This window comes from Eupeodes corollae, chromosome 2 (assembly GCF_945859685.1).
Source record: "Eupeodes corollae chromosome 2, idEupCoro1.1, whole genome shotgun sequence".
In the NCBI taxonomy this organism is placed as follows: Eukaryota; Metazoa; Arthropoda; class Insecta; order Diptera; family Syrphidae; genus Eupeodes; species Eupeodes corollae.
The window spans coordinates 133521074-133536472 of NC_079148.1; the positions used below are offsets into that span (position 1 = coordinate 133521074).

Below are 15399 nucleotides of genomic sequence, written 5' to 3' on the forward strand. Positions count from 1 at the left end.
AGTTTTATGAATTTTTGTCTAGCTTTAAGATAGGTTTAAGAATGAAATAATAAAAATGAATTATAAAAAAAAATGTAAAAAAAAAGTGCGTTGGACTGTCATGCAAGGGGTCTTGGGTTCAATCCCTGCCTGTGTCACCTTAATTTAAAAATAATAATTTTCACGGGTACTGCCTCTTGCGAGGAATTGACAAATCCTTCAAGAGTAATACTTGTCATGAAAAAGTGCTTTCTCAAAAAATTAGCCGTTCGGATTCGGCCTAAAATTGTAGGTCCCTTCCATTCCTGATAACACTACTCGCACACAGGAATGGTTTAGAGTTGTAAGTCACTAGGCCCTGGTTCACAACGGACTGTTGCGCCACCCAATTTTTTTTTTCTTTTTTTTTCTTTGAAAAACTGTGATCTCTTTCTAAAAAGTTATGAAGAGCTGAAATACGGATTCGATTAAAAACTATAGAAAAATCGAAGTTCTTAAGGGAATTATCGACTTTGTTCGTTTTCTGAGCGAACCGTTTCCACTATCGAAAATATTCATTCGTTTTTTCCTAAAAGAATGAAACTCAAGCATAATACTGGCTCGAGCTTCATAAATGGTTGGCATAAACTGTTAAGATTGTCAATTGAGCATCGTTTTTTGTTTTTAAACCCTTTTAAATGTGGTTTATTTTTCATTCTACCTTTTTTAAATGTATCGCTTTAAGTTCAAAACATATACATATTTCCAATTCCCAAAAAAGGGACTGTCCAGGAATTCAAACCTGAAAAAAAGGAAACCATTCTCATATAGAGTTCCTAAACATAACATCAGCCCTTTTACCAGAAATATTTACACATCCAAAGACAATCTTAACGTCTTTTAGAAAATAAATTGACCAAAGATAATATCAAAACGAATAGACTATTCCATTTGATGTTTATCCTTTCGCCCATTTTCAGTTTGGAAAATGAAGAAAAATATATTTATTCATTTTTTTTGTTCATCTTGTTATTTTTGTTGCTGAAAGAAAAATAAAATATAATATCATCCACCCTTTTGCCGATGATGTAGACCTTTACTTTAGTGGATAAGTATAGTGACAGAGAAACGTTTGGATTAAATTCTATTAGCAATTCTATTGGTCAACAAAAACTCTTAAAATGACCACACATTTAATATCTGCTCACAATGGACAAATAAACTTTAAGTATCCAATCCATTGAATAGAAGACAAACCAACAGAAAAATAAAAATAAAGGAAAATAGAAAATAAAAGAATAATCTACCCTGGGCGACATACAAGAAAATAATACAGGCGCTGTTACACTCTTGTGAACATCCTTATGGCAAAAGATATCATTACAAGGATCAAAGTTCCCACCGAGCGACTCTATATGCCACAGATAGAAAACTGAAACTAGAAAGCAAACAGCAAAATAGGGTGTTTTTGGAGATGAAAACCCCAAAACAATAACCTATCTTAACCACTCCCACCATCATCGTCATCGTCGTCATCTAAAGGACCTTTTATTGTCGAATGTCGAGAATCCGCATTTCCGGGGAGACGCAAAGGATATTTGGAACCTTGATGCTTTCTGCTTCTTATGTTATATGTTGTTGATGTCTAAAACTCTTGAATCCACGCTGCAATTCGTGGATGACAAATCTCAAGGAGCCAACATGAAACTATGGTAAGAAAGGATGTGAAAGTGTATATTATATTCTTCTTCCATTTCACCAGCAGCTATCTATTTCTAATGTCGGCAGCAGACTTTAAGTATGTATAGTGTATATGCGGTAGATGGAAAAAAATATAAGAATTTGTCGCTGGTCCACCCACCATATAAAGGAGGAAGAAGACTAGCGACCGACGACGGAGAAGAAGACGGACGGTGTGGAGAAGAATGGAAGGAGCTGAACTATGAGTGTAACAACTGCGACAAGCACCCTGAGTGTGGCTTTGATAGCGTTGCGAATTCCTTTGGAAAGCGGTCCTGCATAATCACACAACCTTTACTGTAACATATTAATGTTGTTAGTAGAATTTCACCTCGTTCATATAGGAATTTGTTCGAAGACGTACTTATACATAGGTTCTAAATCAGTATTGAACATTTTGTTTCGAGATTTAAAAGCGATTAATAGAGTCAAGTTTGTAATGTTTGGTCTTAAAATGTAGCTGATCAATTGTAGATTTTGTCTACTAAAAAATGCATTAACCCAGAACTTTTCTTTTAATTAATTTTAATATTTCAATGATGACATTTTTTGTCAATGAACAGCTAGTTGTTGATTTAACAAATGTTTCCCTTAAAGGCGTTCCGTTTTTATTAAATTCCCACCACATTAATGATCAACTCTAACCTCAAATACTTGATTCCAATCAAAAAATACCTAATTACAATTAGGCAATTATATATAACCTGTTAAAAAAATTCCAATGATGAAAAAAGTCAATATCAAGTCACAACTTCTCAACCTTTCAACATTTTTAGTTCTATTTAGGGCCTCTTTAAAATAATTTGATTAAGTTAGTAATTAGTAGTTAGTTAGTTAGTAAATTGAATTATTACGTGCTTCGTAATCTAAAAATTAATCCAAATAATATCTAACGTCCAAAAAAGTTTAGTTTGCATTTTTGGAGTAATTAAATTTTTTAAAAAGTTTGTAGGTTTTGTGCTTTGTTAAAAATTAAATTATTCTTAAAAATTATATTAAAAATATAAACAATACTTTCCATTTTTTTTCAAAATCTCTTTTTTTTATTGGATTGGCTATTTATCTAAGGGGCCAGTTATAGCTATCAGTAAAATGCATCAGTAAAATTTGAAACAGGAGGAATTTGAAATGTTTTACTGATGAGCGATCATAGCAATCAGTAAATTTACGTCATTAAATTAAATGTCACTTTGAAGTTTCTATTTGAAGAGTTCGTTTTGTTATTCATTTGTTTGTTATCGTTTGTGCTTCTGTGAAATTAAGTTGATCTTATCATGGGTCGTGCAAAAAATAAACAAAATTTATTGATTGCAACAGCTTTGTGTATAATAAATAAAAGATCTTCTCAAAAAATACGACGCTTTCAAGTACACCCGCTTTTCCATGCTCGGAAGATACATGGCGAATATTTTTCACTTATTGAGAGACTCGAGTTGTTCCCAATTAAGTTTTTTGAGTACTTTCGGATGAGCCGTCAGCAGTTCCAGTGTATACTTTTAAAAATACGAAGTGATATCCAGCCTAGATTTAATTTGTTTCGAAACGATACCATAAGTGCCAAGGAGAAACTTTGTTTGACTTTAAGGTACAAAAATTCAATATTATCATAATTTGAGATTTTCATTACACTGATTGTTTCAGATTCCTCGCTACGGGAGCTAGTTTCGCGGACCTATCTTTCCGATTTTTGATGGGAAAAACAACAGTCAGATGGTGTATAATGCAGACTATTCAGGCAATCAACAAGCATTTTACAGACTTGGTTATGCGAGTCCCCGAAAGCCCCAGTTTTTGGAAAGAAATTTCTTTGGATTTTTTGTCAAACTGGAATTTTCCCAACTGTCTTGGAGCTGTTGATGGAAAGCATGTGAAAATGTTTGCCCCAAGAAAGTCCGGCAGTTTCAATTTCAATTATAAAAAATGCTTCTCAACAATTCTGATGGCAGTTGTTGATGCAAATTACAAATTTATTATGGTAAGCATTGGAGCCCACGGATCTAACGCAGACTCGACTGTTTTTGCTTCATCTAACTTTGGAAAAGCTTGGCTAAGCAACCCAAAGTCATTATTTGTTCCTGCTGACCAAAAATTGCCAAGCACAGAAAATTGTCTACCCTTCGTTCTTGTGGGAGACGAAGCATTTGGCCTCCGATATAATTTGATGACTCCCTTCCCAGGTTCTCATTTGACCACCAAGCAAAGGATTTTTAACTACAGGTACGAAAAAGATATAATTCATATATATGTATGTACACTATCGAATCATCAATTTTTTGATTGTTTAGACTCTCGAGAGCAAGGCGAATTGTGGAAAGCACATTTGGTATTTTAGCCCACACTTGGAGAGTTCTGATAAAACCTCTCGAAATTCAAATGGATCTGGCAAAACCCCTAATTCTTTGCTGCTGCGTGCTGCACAATTTTTTGCAGAATGAAAAAGAACACTTGAATCCTTCCCATTTTCAAGATGAATTTTCAGCGCAGTTGGTGGATCAGGATGCAAGAAATGCCGAACCAGCATCGATGGCTGTTAATATCAGAAACGCATTTTCTGACTGGCTTGTGACGGAGGGAAACCTTGATTACCAGTGGGAGAGAATTTAAAGCAAAATTATTTAAGTTTTTTATTCAAAATTTTATTTAATAAATAAATATGAAAATATTCTTCCTTAAAACTTAATCTAATTTCGATTTCACAGCAACTTAGAGCTACTTTTAACTTAACATAAATCCATACAAAAAAACAAAACATCACTTCAGTAAAAAAAAAAAACAGTAAATAACAAACGTAAATCATACAAAAAAAAAACAAAACATTACTTCAATATAAAAAATATCACATTCATTCAGAAAAAAAAAAAGAAATTCAAACTTATGTTTGAGCACCAGCTAAGTGCTCGGCCATTTCCTCGCCCAAAATGGAAAGTATCCTCGATTGGAACCGAACAATTCTTTGCGGACTAAAATCCGATACCTGGAGTGCGACGTTCTCCATGAACAGCTCCATCGGGCTCCTCACCTCCTTGTTTTCTATTGCTTTGAGCACTCTGTCCAGAGGCTCTTCAATATGCCTCTTTTGGGCTTTGTTCTTTCGAATATGCGGCTCAGTACCCACGTCAATGACTTCCAAATTCGATGAATTGTGTTGTTTTTGGCTATAATTACCACAATCACTAAAAGTAAAAAAAATTATTATCTCCCCTATTTTATCAGATTCCGATTATACTTACTCGTCTGGAATCCTCACATAGGGTATTAAAAATTTAAGTGATTCAAAATGAATCCATCGTACCGGAGTTGTAGCTCCAGAGCCACTCGGCACACTATTTTCGGCACGAAAATAAGACCGAAAAGAGTTTCGGAGCGTGGTCCATTTACTTTGGCACTCTTCGACTGAAAATAACAAATTTTATTGTCAACAATTCAGGTTTAATCATTCCATAACTATAAACTTACCAGGCCTTCCCAAGACAAGGGATATATCCCCCCAAGCATTTATTCGTGCCATTTTGTCTGAATACTTTTGGTCGTCTTTGGCATAAAGACACATATGGTTTTTCACTTCAAGTATTAATTTGGTTTCAAACTCTTTTTTTGAAGTCATTTTTGTTATTTTTTTAATTTGTTTTGCTACAAAAATTTTGTTTACTTTCGATCATAACATCGAGCTTCGCGCCTCAGACAATTTTTTTGCTGTTGCTTTCATCAGTAAAATTTTTAATGATGTGATCGGAACAGCAAAAAATTGAAACACGAACAATAAAACGAAATGGAATTTCTTTTGACTTTTGGCAGTCAGCTGTTCAGTAAAATGAAATTTCATCATTAAAAAAATTAGAATGGATTTATAAATTAAATAAAACTTTAAATGCATTGTTTCTTTTTGAAAAAAATACTTCAATATAGGATTCATCTTATTGCATCAATCTTTTGTTAGAAATAAATCTATAACACGCTCAAAAACTAAAAACAAAAATTTTACTGATGGATTTTACTGATAGCTATAACCGGCCCCTAAGAATATTTATCACAGACTGAAATCATTTTGAAGTCAATACCTTTATTGATTCACGAGATATCAAGAACAGACATCCATTTTTACCAATTTTGCGTAATATTTTTTGTAGATTTCATTTTTATTAAAAAAACTGACTGTCGGATTAAAAAAAAAATTACTGAATTTCGTTTTCTATAAGATGAACTAAGTTTGACGATAATACCTTTAATTAAAGTCGAAAGTATTTAAGTCGAAAGTAAATTTTTACCAAGTTTTAGTATAATTTTTTTTAGGTTTTTATGTTTTGTAAAAAACTATCAATTCGATTTTCAATATTTAACCGACAAAATTTAACAAGATAAATTTTGTTGAAAGCCATAATCTCAAATTTTTGAAAATATATTTGAGTTTTTTGGGTTTTTTTTTTTAATAAAAAAATTGTCCATTCGATTTTTCTCAAAATTTGACTAGATGCCAATAACGTTTTTCTTTGTTGCATACAATTATTTTGGAGGGTGTATTACCTTTAGTTCGTAAAATTTTTGAAGTAACAAATATTTTTTGTTAAAAAAACCAAACAGTCATTTTTTTTTAAAAGTCCTTCCTTCATTATTATCTGTTTAACAAAATGTATTTATTGTCGATATCTCTACTTGTTCTTAAGCTATGGTCGTCGAAGAAAACTTCCCGAACGTACGTACATTGCACACACCCTCAGACATCTCTCTAAAAATCTTTTATTTCGACTCTAGGGACCTTGAAACGTCGAGAAATGTCAAAATTTTCAATTCGACAAATCGGACCGATTACAATAACTTCCTATGGGAAGTTAAAAAAGAAGCTGGGATGTGATTCACACCGATAATTTCTTATTCATTCCGGAATTTGAAAAGCTTACCAAAATTTTACTGACAACATTTTGTGTAAGATAAAAATTGTGGCAACTTAATAAATATTCTTTCGTGCGTTGATGGTTCTTAAGTCAAACCTCATTTCTAAGTTTTTATTTGTTTTTTTTTTTTGTAGCTTTTAGTGTTTTGTAAAAAAATATAGTCCATTGGATTATTCTAAAGAATTAACTTAAAGTTAACAACAACGTTTTGTATTTGATTTCAATATCTTTTCTTATTCCCTGGATTTTCAGTCGAAAATAATCTGTTACTAATATTAGCAGCATTTTTTGAAAACTTTTAGTTCTCATAAAAAATACTGATTGGATTTTTCTAACAAAATTATTTAATGTTACAATAACATTTAGCGTAATGAATTATATAATTTTGAAGTCAATGCCTTCATTTGTTCTCGAGGTATTCGAGTTCAACATCAGTTTTCAACAATTTTATGCAACATTTGTTTTTAAATTCTTATTTTTTATAAAAAAAAAAAACGTGCAGTTAATTGAAGGATGTTCACTTTTTACCAATTTGTAGGTTATTATTTTTGAAATAAAAACTGTCACTTTGATTTTTCTAAAATAAAATTACCAGAACGTTATTACATAGTGATGCATAAAATTAATGCTTTTTTCGCAAAATATTTAATGTAAAAATTATTTGTTTTTAATTCTTTTTACTTGCGACTACGTATAGGTGATTAGAAATTCATAAAAAAATTCGAACTCAAGACTTTAATCAAACATGACTTTACGATGGCAGATCTAAATAAATAAATTAGGTGGCGCAACAGTCCATGAAGAACCAGGGCCTAGTGACTTACAACTCTCAACCACTCCTGAATGCGAGTAATGTTGTCAGAAAATAGAAGGGACCTACAGTTTATATGCCGAATCCGAACGGCTTATTTGAGGAAGCACTTTTTCATGACAAGATTTACTCTTGGGGAATTTGTCAATTTCTCGCAAGAGGCAGTACCCGTGGAAAAAGTTAGGTGGCACAGTCAGGGATTGAACCCAAGATCCCTTGCATGACATTCCAACGCACTAACCATCACGCTACGGGTACTACGATGCCGTACGTCTGTCTGTCATTAAGTTCAAACTTGGAAGTGAAGAATGCAGAAGCGCGTTAAGCGTGTTTTTAATTTTGTTCAAGACTTGAAATAACAGTATGCACCAAATTTTTGGTTAAAAATCGAAAATTCGAATTTTTTCTCAAAAACGAAACGATAGATTTTTATTAAATTGTTTCAAAAATTTGTTTTCTAAACTTTGCTTCTTTTAATAAAAAAGAAATATTTTTGTATTGCTCGAGAAGAGTACCCCACATAGAACCGTTATTTTGTTTTTAAGTTTTCTCAAAAACTGATGAACAGATTTTAAAAATTTTACTGATTAATTGATGATCAAAAATGTCAAAATTAAAAAAAAAATTCGATTTCTCAAAAATGGGGTTTTAATGAAAATTTAATTAAAAACGTATGTTAATTATTTTTATTATTAATTAAATGAAATTTGAATCTTATTTTATTATAGTCTTTGGATACAAAGGAAGTTTATGCGATCCAGTCGTACATTAAAAAAAAAAACAAACAAATTTAAATTGGTTTTGATTTTATGTCCATTTTTCCGCACATGGAAATGTTCAACATGAAATTTAATTGAAGTCACTTTGGTGCCACTTTTGTCACTTTTTCTACAAGTGCTACATTTGAAAAAACGCCCACACCAATTTTTGAAATTCCTTTCTACGTCTTTTATACTTAATTGTTTTATGTGTAAAACAAACTCTTTTTAGTCGATATCTTTAAACCATAAAACCGCGATATTCAAACTGCATAATCTTATAAACCCCAAATATAAAAACCAAAGTTAGTTGACCCCACAAAATAAAAACTCGAAAGATATATATTAAAAAAACTTTGAACCCATATAGCCCAACTCGCAATTAATCCCATAAACTTTAAACCCACATAGCTCAACTCGCCAGTATTTCCAAAAAGGCAAACCCACATAGCCTAAGTCGCTATGAACCCAAAACTTTAAACTCAAAAAATACTAAATCCATTCAGCCTAACTCAGCAAAGGGTTTCCTGATTGAAAAAAAAATGAATTCTATGCCTCCTTTTTTTGCGAAGTGTATAAATATGCTGGACTAATTAGTAATTATCTCGAGAACCTTATTCATTCTTGATTAAGAGAAATGTGCGAATTGAGCCTTGAAGTACATTTCGATACTAGTGTGGTCAAATTTAGAATTGTTAATTTACACCAGTCCGTTTTTAGTTTAACAAGCGAAAAATGTCGAAATAAATTTTGCCGCTGAAGTATTGATTAATATTTTTGAAACACCGTACGTAAAGTTGAATTTTCCCGAAACCCTGCCGTGTGCAAAATTTAACTTTACGCGAATTACGCGTATCTAAAAATTAATGTTCGACTTAAATGTGTTCGAATTGAAATATTTCACTACTAGCTTTTTTAAAAGGCACTAAAAAGCAATTCTGGAAAGAGATTTTAAATACGCCACCAATTCGTATTTGCTAAAAGTGGAATAAGATTTAAACATAGCTAAGAACATGATGTTGTCTTTGATTGAATATTTAAAAAATACACGAGATAATTTTTTATAAATTGAAATAAAATCGAAAGAAGTTAATCAGGAATTTTGTATTTCAATAAAAGAAAAATTACAAAAATATTGAACGACAAAGAAAAATAAAAATAAAAAGAAATGCTCTATGGATCTGATAAGCTTAGAATTGGTACTTTTTATGTAATAATAAACTACTCAAAACAAAATAGGGCCCACTAGGTTTTTTGTGCCTAATCTGAAAAATATTAGTGTTTATATTTTTTTTTTTTGGTAATTATGTTTGAGCGTCGTATTAAATAATACTGTACACATTTTTAACACTGAAAAAAATTCTTTATTCAAATTACACAGAAAAAACATTTTATTGGTAAACTTACAAAAAAATAAAGAAACAGAAAAATTTACATTTCATTATTTGTTGTTATGATTTCGCGTTGATTTCTTTTGCTTAGTAGCGAGTAGGGCCTCCTCTACTCCGTGTGCACTGTATAAGCCTATCTGGTACGCTCTCGATAAGATGCTTCACGTTTTGTTCGGGTATGCGCTCCCAAAAGGATTTTAACGCGTTTATGAGCTCCTGTTTAGTGTTGACGCTGCTGTGGTTTTCTTTGACGCTTCTTTTTAACTGGTCCCATAAATGCTCAATGGGATTGAGATCTGGGCTTTTTGCTGGCCACGGCAAAAGTGAAATATCGGCGTCAGAAAGAGCTGCTTGAGTGATACGGGCCGTATGTGGGCGAGCATTGTCTTGCATAAGAACAAACCCTTCGCAAACTCTTTGTGAAAATGGGATCACAGCAGGTCGTATTACCATTACAATGTAACTGGCGGCGGTAACGGTGCCCTCATCCAAAATTATCAGCTCTGTTCTGCCTAGCAAACTTATTCCAGCCCATACCATAACACTGGGCCCCCCAAATCGGTCACTTCCGTGAATACACGGTTCGCTAAAACGTTCACCTGGCCTTCTCCATACGCGTACTCGTTTATCATCACTAAAAAACTTGATCTTGCATTTGTCTGTAAAGAGTACAGACCTCCAGTTGTCCATGGTCCAATTTGAATGCTCACGGGCGTACCTTAATCGCGCTGCCCGATGGGCCGTTGTAAGTTTCGGCCGAATAGCACGCACTCTGGAACGTTGATTATCTTCATGGAGTCGATTTCGAATGGTTTGATCACTGACTTGAGTACCAGTTGACTGCCGCAGTTGAGTTTGTAAGGTCCGGGCGGTTACAGTACGCTCTCGCCGTGCAGTTATTCGAATGTACCGGTCTTCTTGATGAGTTGTGGCTCGAATTCTTCCTGATCCAGGTCTCCTTGCTACACTCCCAGTTTCCTGGAAGCGTTCCCACACATTTCGGATAGCACGCCGCGAGACACCGATACGACTTGCAACAGCCCTTTGGGACACTCCTTGCTCCAGCATATTTACCGCTCTAATTGCGTTTTCAGTATCCAAATGACGTCTAGAACCGGGCATGATAATCACGTTTAATCACAAAAAATAAGGAACAATAATTAAACAAAGCAACACTTTCCAACAGCGCTAGAATCGGACTGAGAAAAGAAATGCAATACATTTTTGCATTGATTGTTTTTCGAGCGTTGGGCTTTTTTTGCCTATTCACTTGGAGGTAACGGTAAAATTACTGTTCAAAGCATTGATATGGACTCATACACATGCAAACTCTACAAAAAAAATGCTTCGCTTCGATAATGTTTACCAAATAAGTATTTTTTAGGCAAAATACAAGATGAATCTTGGGTGGGCCCTATTTTGTTTTGAGTAGTTTAGATAAACAAATGCGCAAGAGGATTGAAGCTTACACTTACATGTTACATCACTGATATCTTTGGATTATCTTGCAATATTTTAAGTATGAGTGAAAATGAAGTAAAAATAAAAGCAAACAATTTAGTCGAAATTTATCATAAAGATTTAGAAATTGAATTAACTTACAAACTAGAGCAGCTTATTTAAATGATGAAATTGCAGCCACAAGTGTTTTTTTTCAAGTTTAAAAAAAAATTGAACTTATTTCACAATTTAAAATACTTAACTGGATCGTTGAAAAACAAATGATTGACGTTTTTCCAAATGTTTATATAGCCCTAAGAATATTCGTAACAATACCTATAGCTAATTGTGAAACATAAAGATCTTTCTCGGTCCTTAAAAGAATACAAAATATGTACCGATCTTCGATGTTGGATGAGAGATTATCATCTTGAACTCGTTTAGCAATCGAATCCGAATTATTTAGATCGATTGGGTTTAATGATTTGATTCAAGATTTTGTAAAAATAAAATTGAGAAATAAAATGTTGTTTAATTATTATTATTTATAATGTATACTTAGCCATTCAATCTTATAAATCCTAATAACTACTAATTTGTTAATTTTTGGAGTTTTGAAAAATCAAAAAAGAAATGGTCTGACGGTTTTGAGTTCATGTTTTTTGGATTAATTCCAAATGGGATTATGTGGGTTTAATGTTTTTGGGTTTACGATTTTTTATTTGCGATTGCACAATGAACACATTACATTTTTCAAAACCGTTAAAAAGTCTCTGATGAATAATTAGCTCTTCGGCGCATCGGGTCTGAGAGCGTGGACTCCTAGCGCCCCGGGTTATTGGGTTGGCTCACTTTGGGTTAAGGACGTTCTGGGTTATGAGGGGTTGGCTTGCGTGGGTTTTATATCTTTTTAGAGGGCCTCAAACTTGAAATAGTCTTAGGCGCCCCATTTTCTTTAACCCGGGCCTGCTTGTAAGGTCGATAGATGTTAAAATTTTCAATATCAGATCGATTACAATAACGTCCTATGAAAAATTAATAAAATACAGGACTTTTTCACAAGAAAAAATCCTCTGTTTAAAAATACATTTGCAATATAAGTTCATATCCAAAAATGTAAATGCCATTAAATTTCTCAAAACCACCATAACATTTTTTTGAAATCGTTTTTTTTTTAATTAATGTTGTATTCATATTTTTTTAATATTTAATATACGATTTACACTTAAATTACGTTAAAAAACCTTGACCAATTTTTAAGTTAGCAATTTAGAAAAAAAAAATATTTTTTTTTAAATCCAAACAGAAACTAGACATTTTTGTGTGTGTATGGTCATTGCCCGTCCCTAGGCGTCTGAAAACATTTTTCCAGAGAGGAGAGGTTATGCAGACTAGAAGCAAAATTTTGAATGTTTCAAGAAAAAAAGTGAAATTGTAATTGGAAATTAGGCCATATTCAGGACTTTAGTGTCTCCGGTGTCTGAAAGTCAAAACTTGAGCAAATACAAAATGTTTGTATGTTCCTTATGGACAAATTCCCCTTTAGTCTAGATTATTCCTAAGAGATAACCAAGATAGCGATGGGCGAGTGAGTGTATTATGTGTTGACTGCCAAACTCATCCTTTTGATGTTTTCTATGTTCATATATTTTTTTTTTAGATCGGTCTTCCCGTTCGTTGGTCGTCATCACCGCTGCCGCTCACCGTGCGTCGCCGCCATGGGTCTGTCGGTCGTTGGTTTTATATGATGCTCTTGTGTTTAAGAATTTTCTTTTGGAGTTCTACTGTTTGTCTTAGATAGTTGGGTGTTTTTATACTGTTCCCGACATCTCACAGAGAATTTCTGGGTGAATGTGAGCACTCTCTGAAATGGGAAAATTTATTATGTTTTTACGCTTGGTTTGTTTTAGCTTAGCACTTTGACTATACACGAATATAGAAAGTTCCAGGGTGGTCGCTAGAATTTATATATATAGAAGTATACAACTATACACTTTTACTATAAAATCAAAGGAAGAAGGCAGGACATAATATAGTAGAAATGAAAAAGAAAAGAAAAACAGTCCACTATGAGCATAATCAAATATACACTTTGAGCCCCCTGCCATGCTGATGGCGAGATGGAAGCCGGTAGGATGTGTCACACATATGTATCTTGTTGTGAGGCTTTTCTCTCTTTCTTCTATAATTTCCTTATTTTTTCTTGTCTTCATCTTGTTTTTTTTTGTGTTTTTCAAACCTCATTCTTCTTAAGTGGCAATATCGTTAAAAGCACTCTTCGACAAGAAACAGAAACTACGACTACAAAAGGATGCGAATTGTGAACAAAAGGACTTCGGTCTTCCTCTTCAAGGACTTAGGTATAATAAAAATGGCGACTGTTTAGCTAAACACTTTTATTGGTAGAAAAAAAAAGAAGATACTCCTATACACGAGTAGATTCATTTCTTTTGAGTATTTTCGTATAGTATTTATCAAACTAGCTATACAGCAGCACGGCGGCTATAAATTGCATAGATTTGCTATACTTGATAACAGAGTATAATACTTAGCTTTGGAAGAAAAGAAATTAAAATAAAAAAGAAAAACTTTCTTAGCTAAAAGTGTCATCAAACCAAGGGCAAAACAGTATGAAGATAGCGTGGTTCTTATCAAAAACAAAAATCGCACATCACAATGGGTGGTTCATTTAAAACAAAAATATAACATCTAAATGAGAGCAATAAAATGTTTGTTGTTTTTTTTTTTCGTGAGCCAAAGGAACGTTAATTTCTCTCAATTAGCTGCAGAGATACAGACGCCTAGATAAATATCGAAGGGTATTGCGAAGTAATAGTTTACGGTATATTAAGCTATTTCAAGTTCATGAATTTTTCCTGAAGATTACGACATCGTGAAATGTTCAGCTATTAAAAAACTTTTATAACCATACAATTCAAAATCGACGTGCCTGCATATATTTTGTATCCAATATAAGATTACGTAATGAATAACCCACTATTAAGATAGCTGTAATTTTTGAAGCTGTCTTTTTTTTTGACATTTGACTTTGCTAAAAATGGAACCATAAACGATTAACATTTTCAAATTGTTAAAATTAACTTCGATAATTATGTAAGAAGGGTTTTGCAGTTCAAGTCTTGCACGAAAAGTTGGCTGACCGTGTTTTTTTCTCAAAAAGTTTATTCCAATTGGTCTACAGGATCTTGTAATTTAACACCTTTAGATAAAGTTGTTTCAAGCCACCTGAAATATAGGCCTTTTTGGCACGGGTAGATTTTGGAGCCTCGTGGCTCCATCTGTGGCTCCATCTGACATCTGTCAAATCTTTTGTTTATTATGAGTGTTCGTTAACGCAAACGTTGCGCGCATTGCGCCCATTTTAAGATAGACGTGGTGGCCACTCACAGTCGAATCTCTAACCTTTATTGACCAAATTTGAGATGATTGGCCCCAAGCAGTATATTCCTCGCCGTATACAAGAATTCGGCCTTTCGCAGACTTCAACTTGGCGAATTTTGAGTGGAGACTTAGGCCTACACGATCCAACTGACCCAGGCGCTGAAAGTTCATGACTGGGATTCGAATCGTATGGAAGAAGGCCCCAATTTTGGCCGAAAAATTATCTTTAGTGCCAAGGCGTATTTTTGTTTAAGAAAATCGTTTTTTTTTATTATATAAATTATGCAATCAAATTCACTTGTAACAAAAAAGTACAATCATTTATTCCTCCATTCATTTTAAAGCAATCAATTGAATGCGATCTTTTGAGAATTCGTTCATTCTTCTTGCATTCATTGCATTCTTTTGCATTTGTAAAAGAATGTATGAATTCTCAAAAGTTTGCGTTCAATTGATTGATGTAAAATGAATGGAAGGAAAAAATGGTTGCAGTCTTGGTTATTGAGTGGTAAATTGAATTTGAAGAATTTTTAAATAATGCATTCTTTGACAAGCCTGTTTTAGGCAAGGCACTTAAATTCATTAAAAGTATAAAAGACAGCAATTTGTAATCTTTCTGACAGTAACTCCTAAATTGACATTGACTGTGTTCACTTTAGACTCTTTTAAGGTGGCTTAATTTTACGATTCAACATTTAATCTCACTCATACTAATTATCAAAAGAATTTTAAAATGTCTCTAATCATTTAAAGACATTAGCCATGTTCAGACAACATAAAGGACTTCATATGCAACCAAATTTATTATTTGAACGTAAAGTCAACTAGTTAGTTTTTCAAGTGTCATGGATTTCAAATTCAGAACTTTACTTCACAAACCTCTACTTTAATTTGATAGTATAAAAACTGCCAAAAACATTATTGTCTACAAATCACTCCTCAGGCAAGCTACATTTTCATCACGATTTGTATTTTGTATTGTAAAGAAATATTACTTATTTTTTTTGAAA

At 33.0% G+C, this 15399-nt stretch overlaps 2 protein-coding genes across 2 annotated transcripts; one reads left to right on the forward strand and one right to left on the reverse strand.

Annotated features, from left to right (window-relative positions):
* Positions 1 to 2761: 2761 nt before the first annotated feature.
* Positions 2762 to 4302, forward strand: LOC129948328 (uncharacterized). Its single transcript, XM_056059286.1, has 3 exons — positions 2762 to 3283; positions 3340 to 3915; positions 3984 to 4302. The coding sequence occupies exons 1-3, from the start codon at positions 2973 to 2975 to the stop codon at positions 4300 to 4302; spliced, it is 1206 nt and encodes a 401-aa protein (XP_055915261.1). The 5' UTR covers positions 2762 to 2972.
* Positions 4303 to 4570: 268 nt separating this feature from the next.
* Positions 4571 to 5527, reverse strand: LOC129948330 (uncharacterized). The gene is made up of 3 exons (XM_056059287.1): positions 5155 to 5527; positions 4929 to 5091; positions 4571 to 4871 (listed from the first exon to the last, which is right to left on the reverse strand). Exons 1-3 carry the CDS (start codon positions 5300 to 5302, stop codon positions 4571 to 4573), a joined length of 612 nt encoding a protein of 203 aa, XP_055915262.1. The 5' UTR covers positions 5303 to 5527.
* Positions 5528 to 15399: the final 9872 nt, after the last annotated feature.

What these genes read in the sequence shown, in the direction of transcription:
- LOC129948328 (XM_056059286.1), top strand. Translation starts at nt 2,973, where the DNA reads ATGGGTCGTGCAAAAAATAAACAAAATTTATTGATTGCAACAGCTTTG. An exon ending in AAACTTTGTTTGACTTTAAG is followed by an intron (nt 3,284 to 3,339) that starts GTACAAAAATTC and finishes TGATTGTTTCAG; the next exon opens with ATTCCTCGCTACGGGAGCTA. An exon ending in CAAAGGATTTTTAACTACAG is followed by an intron (nt 3,916 to 3,983) that starts GTACGAAAAAGA and finishes TTGATTGTTTAG; the next exon opens with ACTCTCGAGAGCAAGGCGAA.
- LOC129948330 (XM_056059287.1), bottom strand. Translation starts at nt 5,302, where the DNA reads ATGACTTCAAAAAAAGAGTTTGAAACCAAATTAATACTTGAAGTGAAA. An exon ending in CCTTGTCTTGGGAAGGCCTG is followed by an intron (nt 5,092 to 5,154) that starts GTAAGTTTATAG and finishes TGTTATTTTCAG; the next exon opens with TCGAAGAGTGCCAAAGTAAA. An exon ending in TATGTGAGGATTCCAGACGA is followed by an intron (nt 4,872 to 4,928) that starts GTAAGTATAATC and finishes TTTTACTTTTAG; the next exon opens with TGATTGTGGTAATTATAGCC.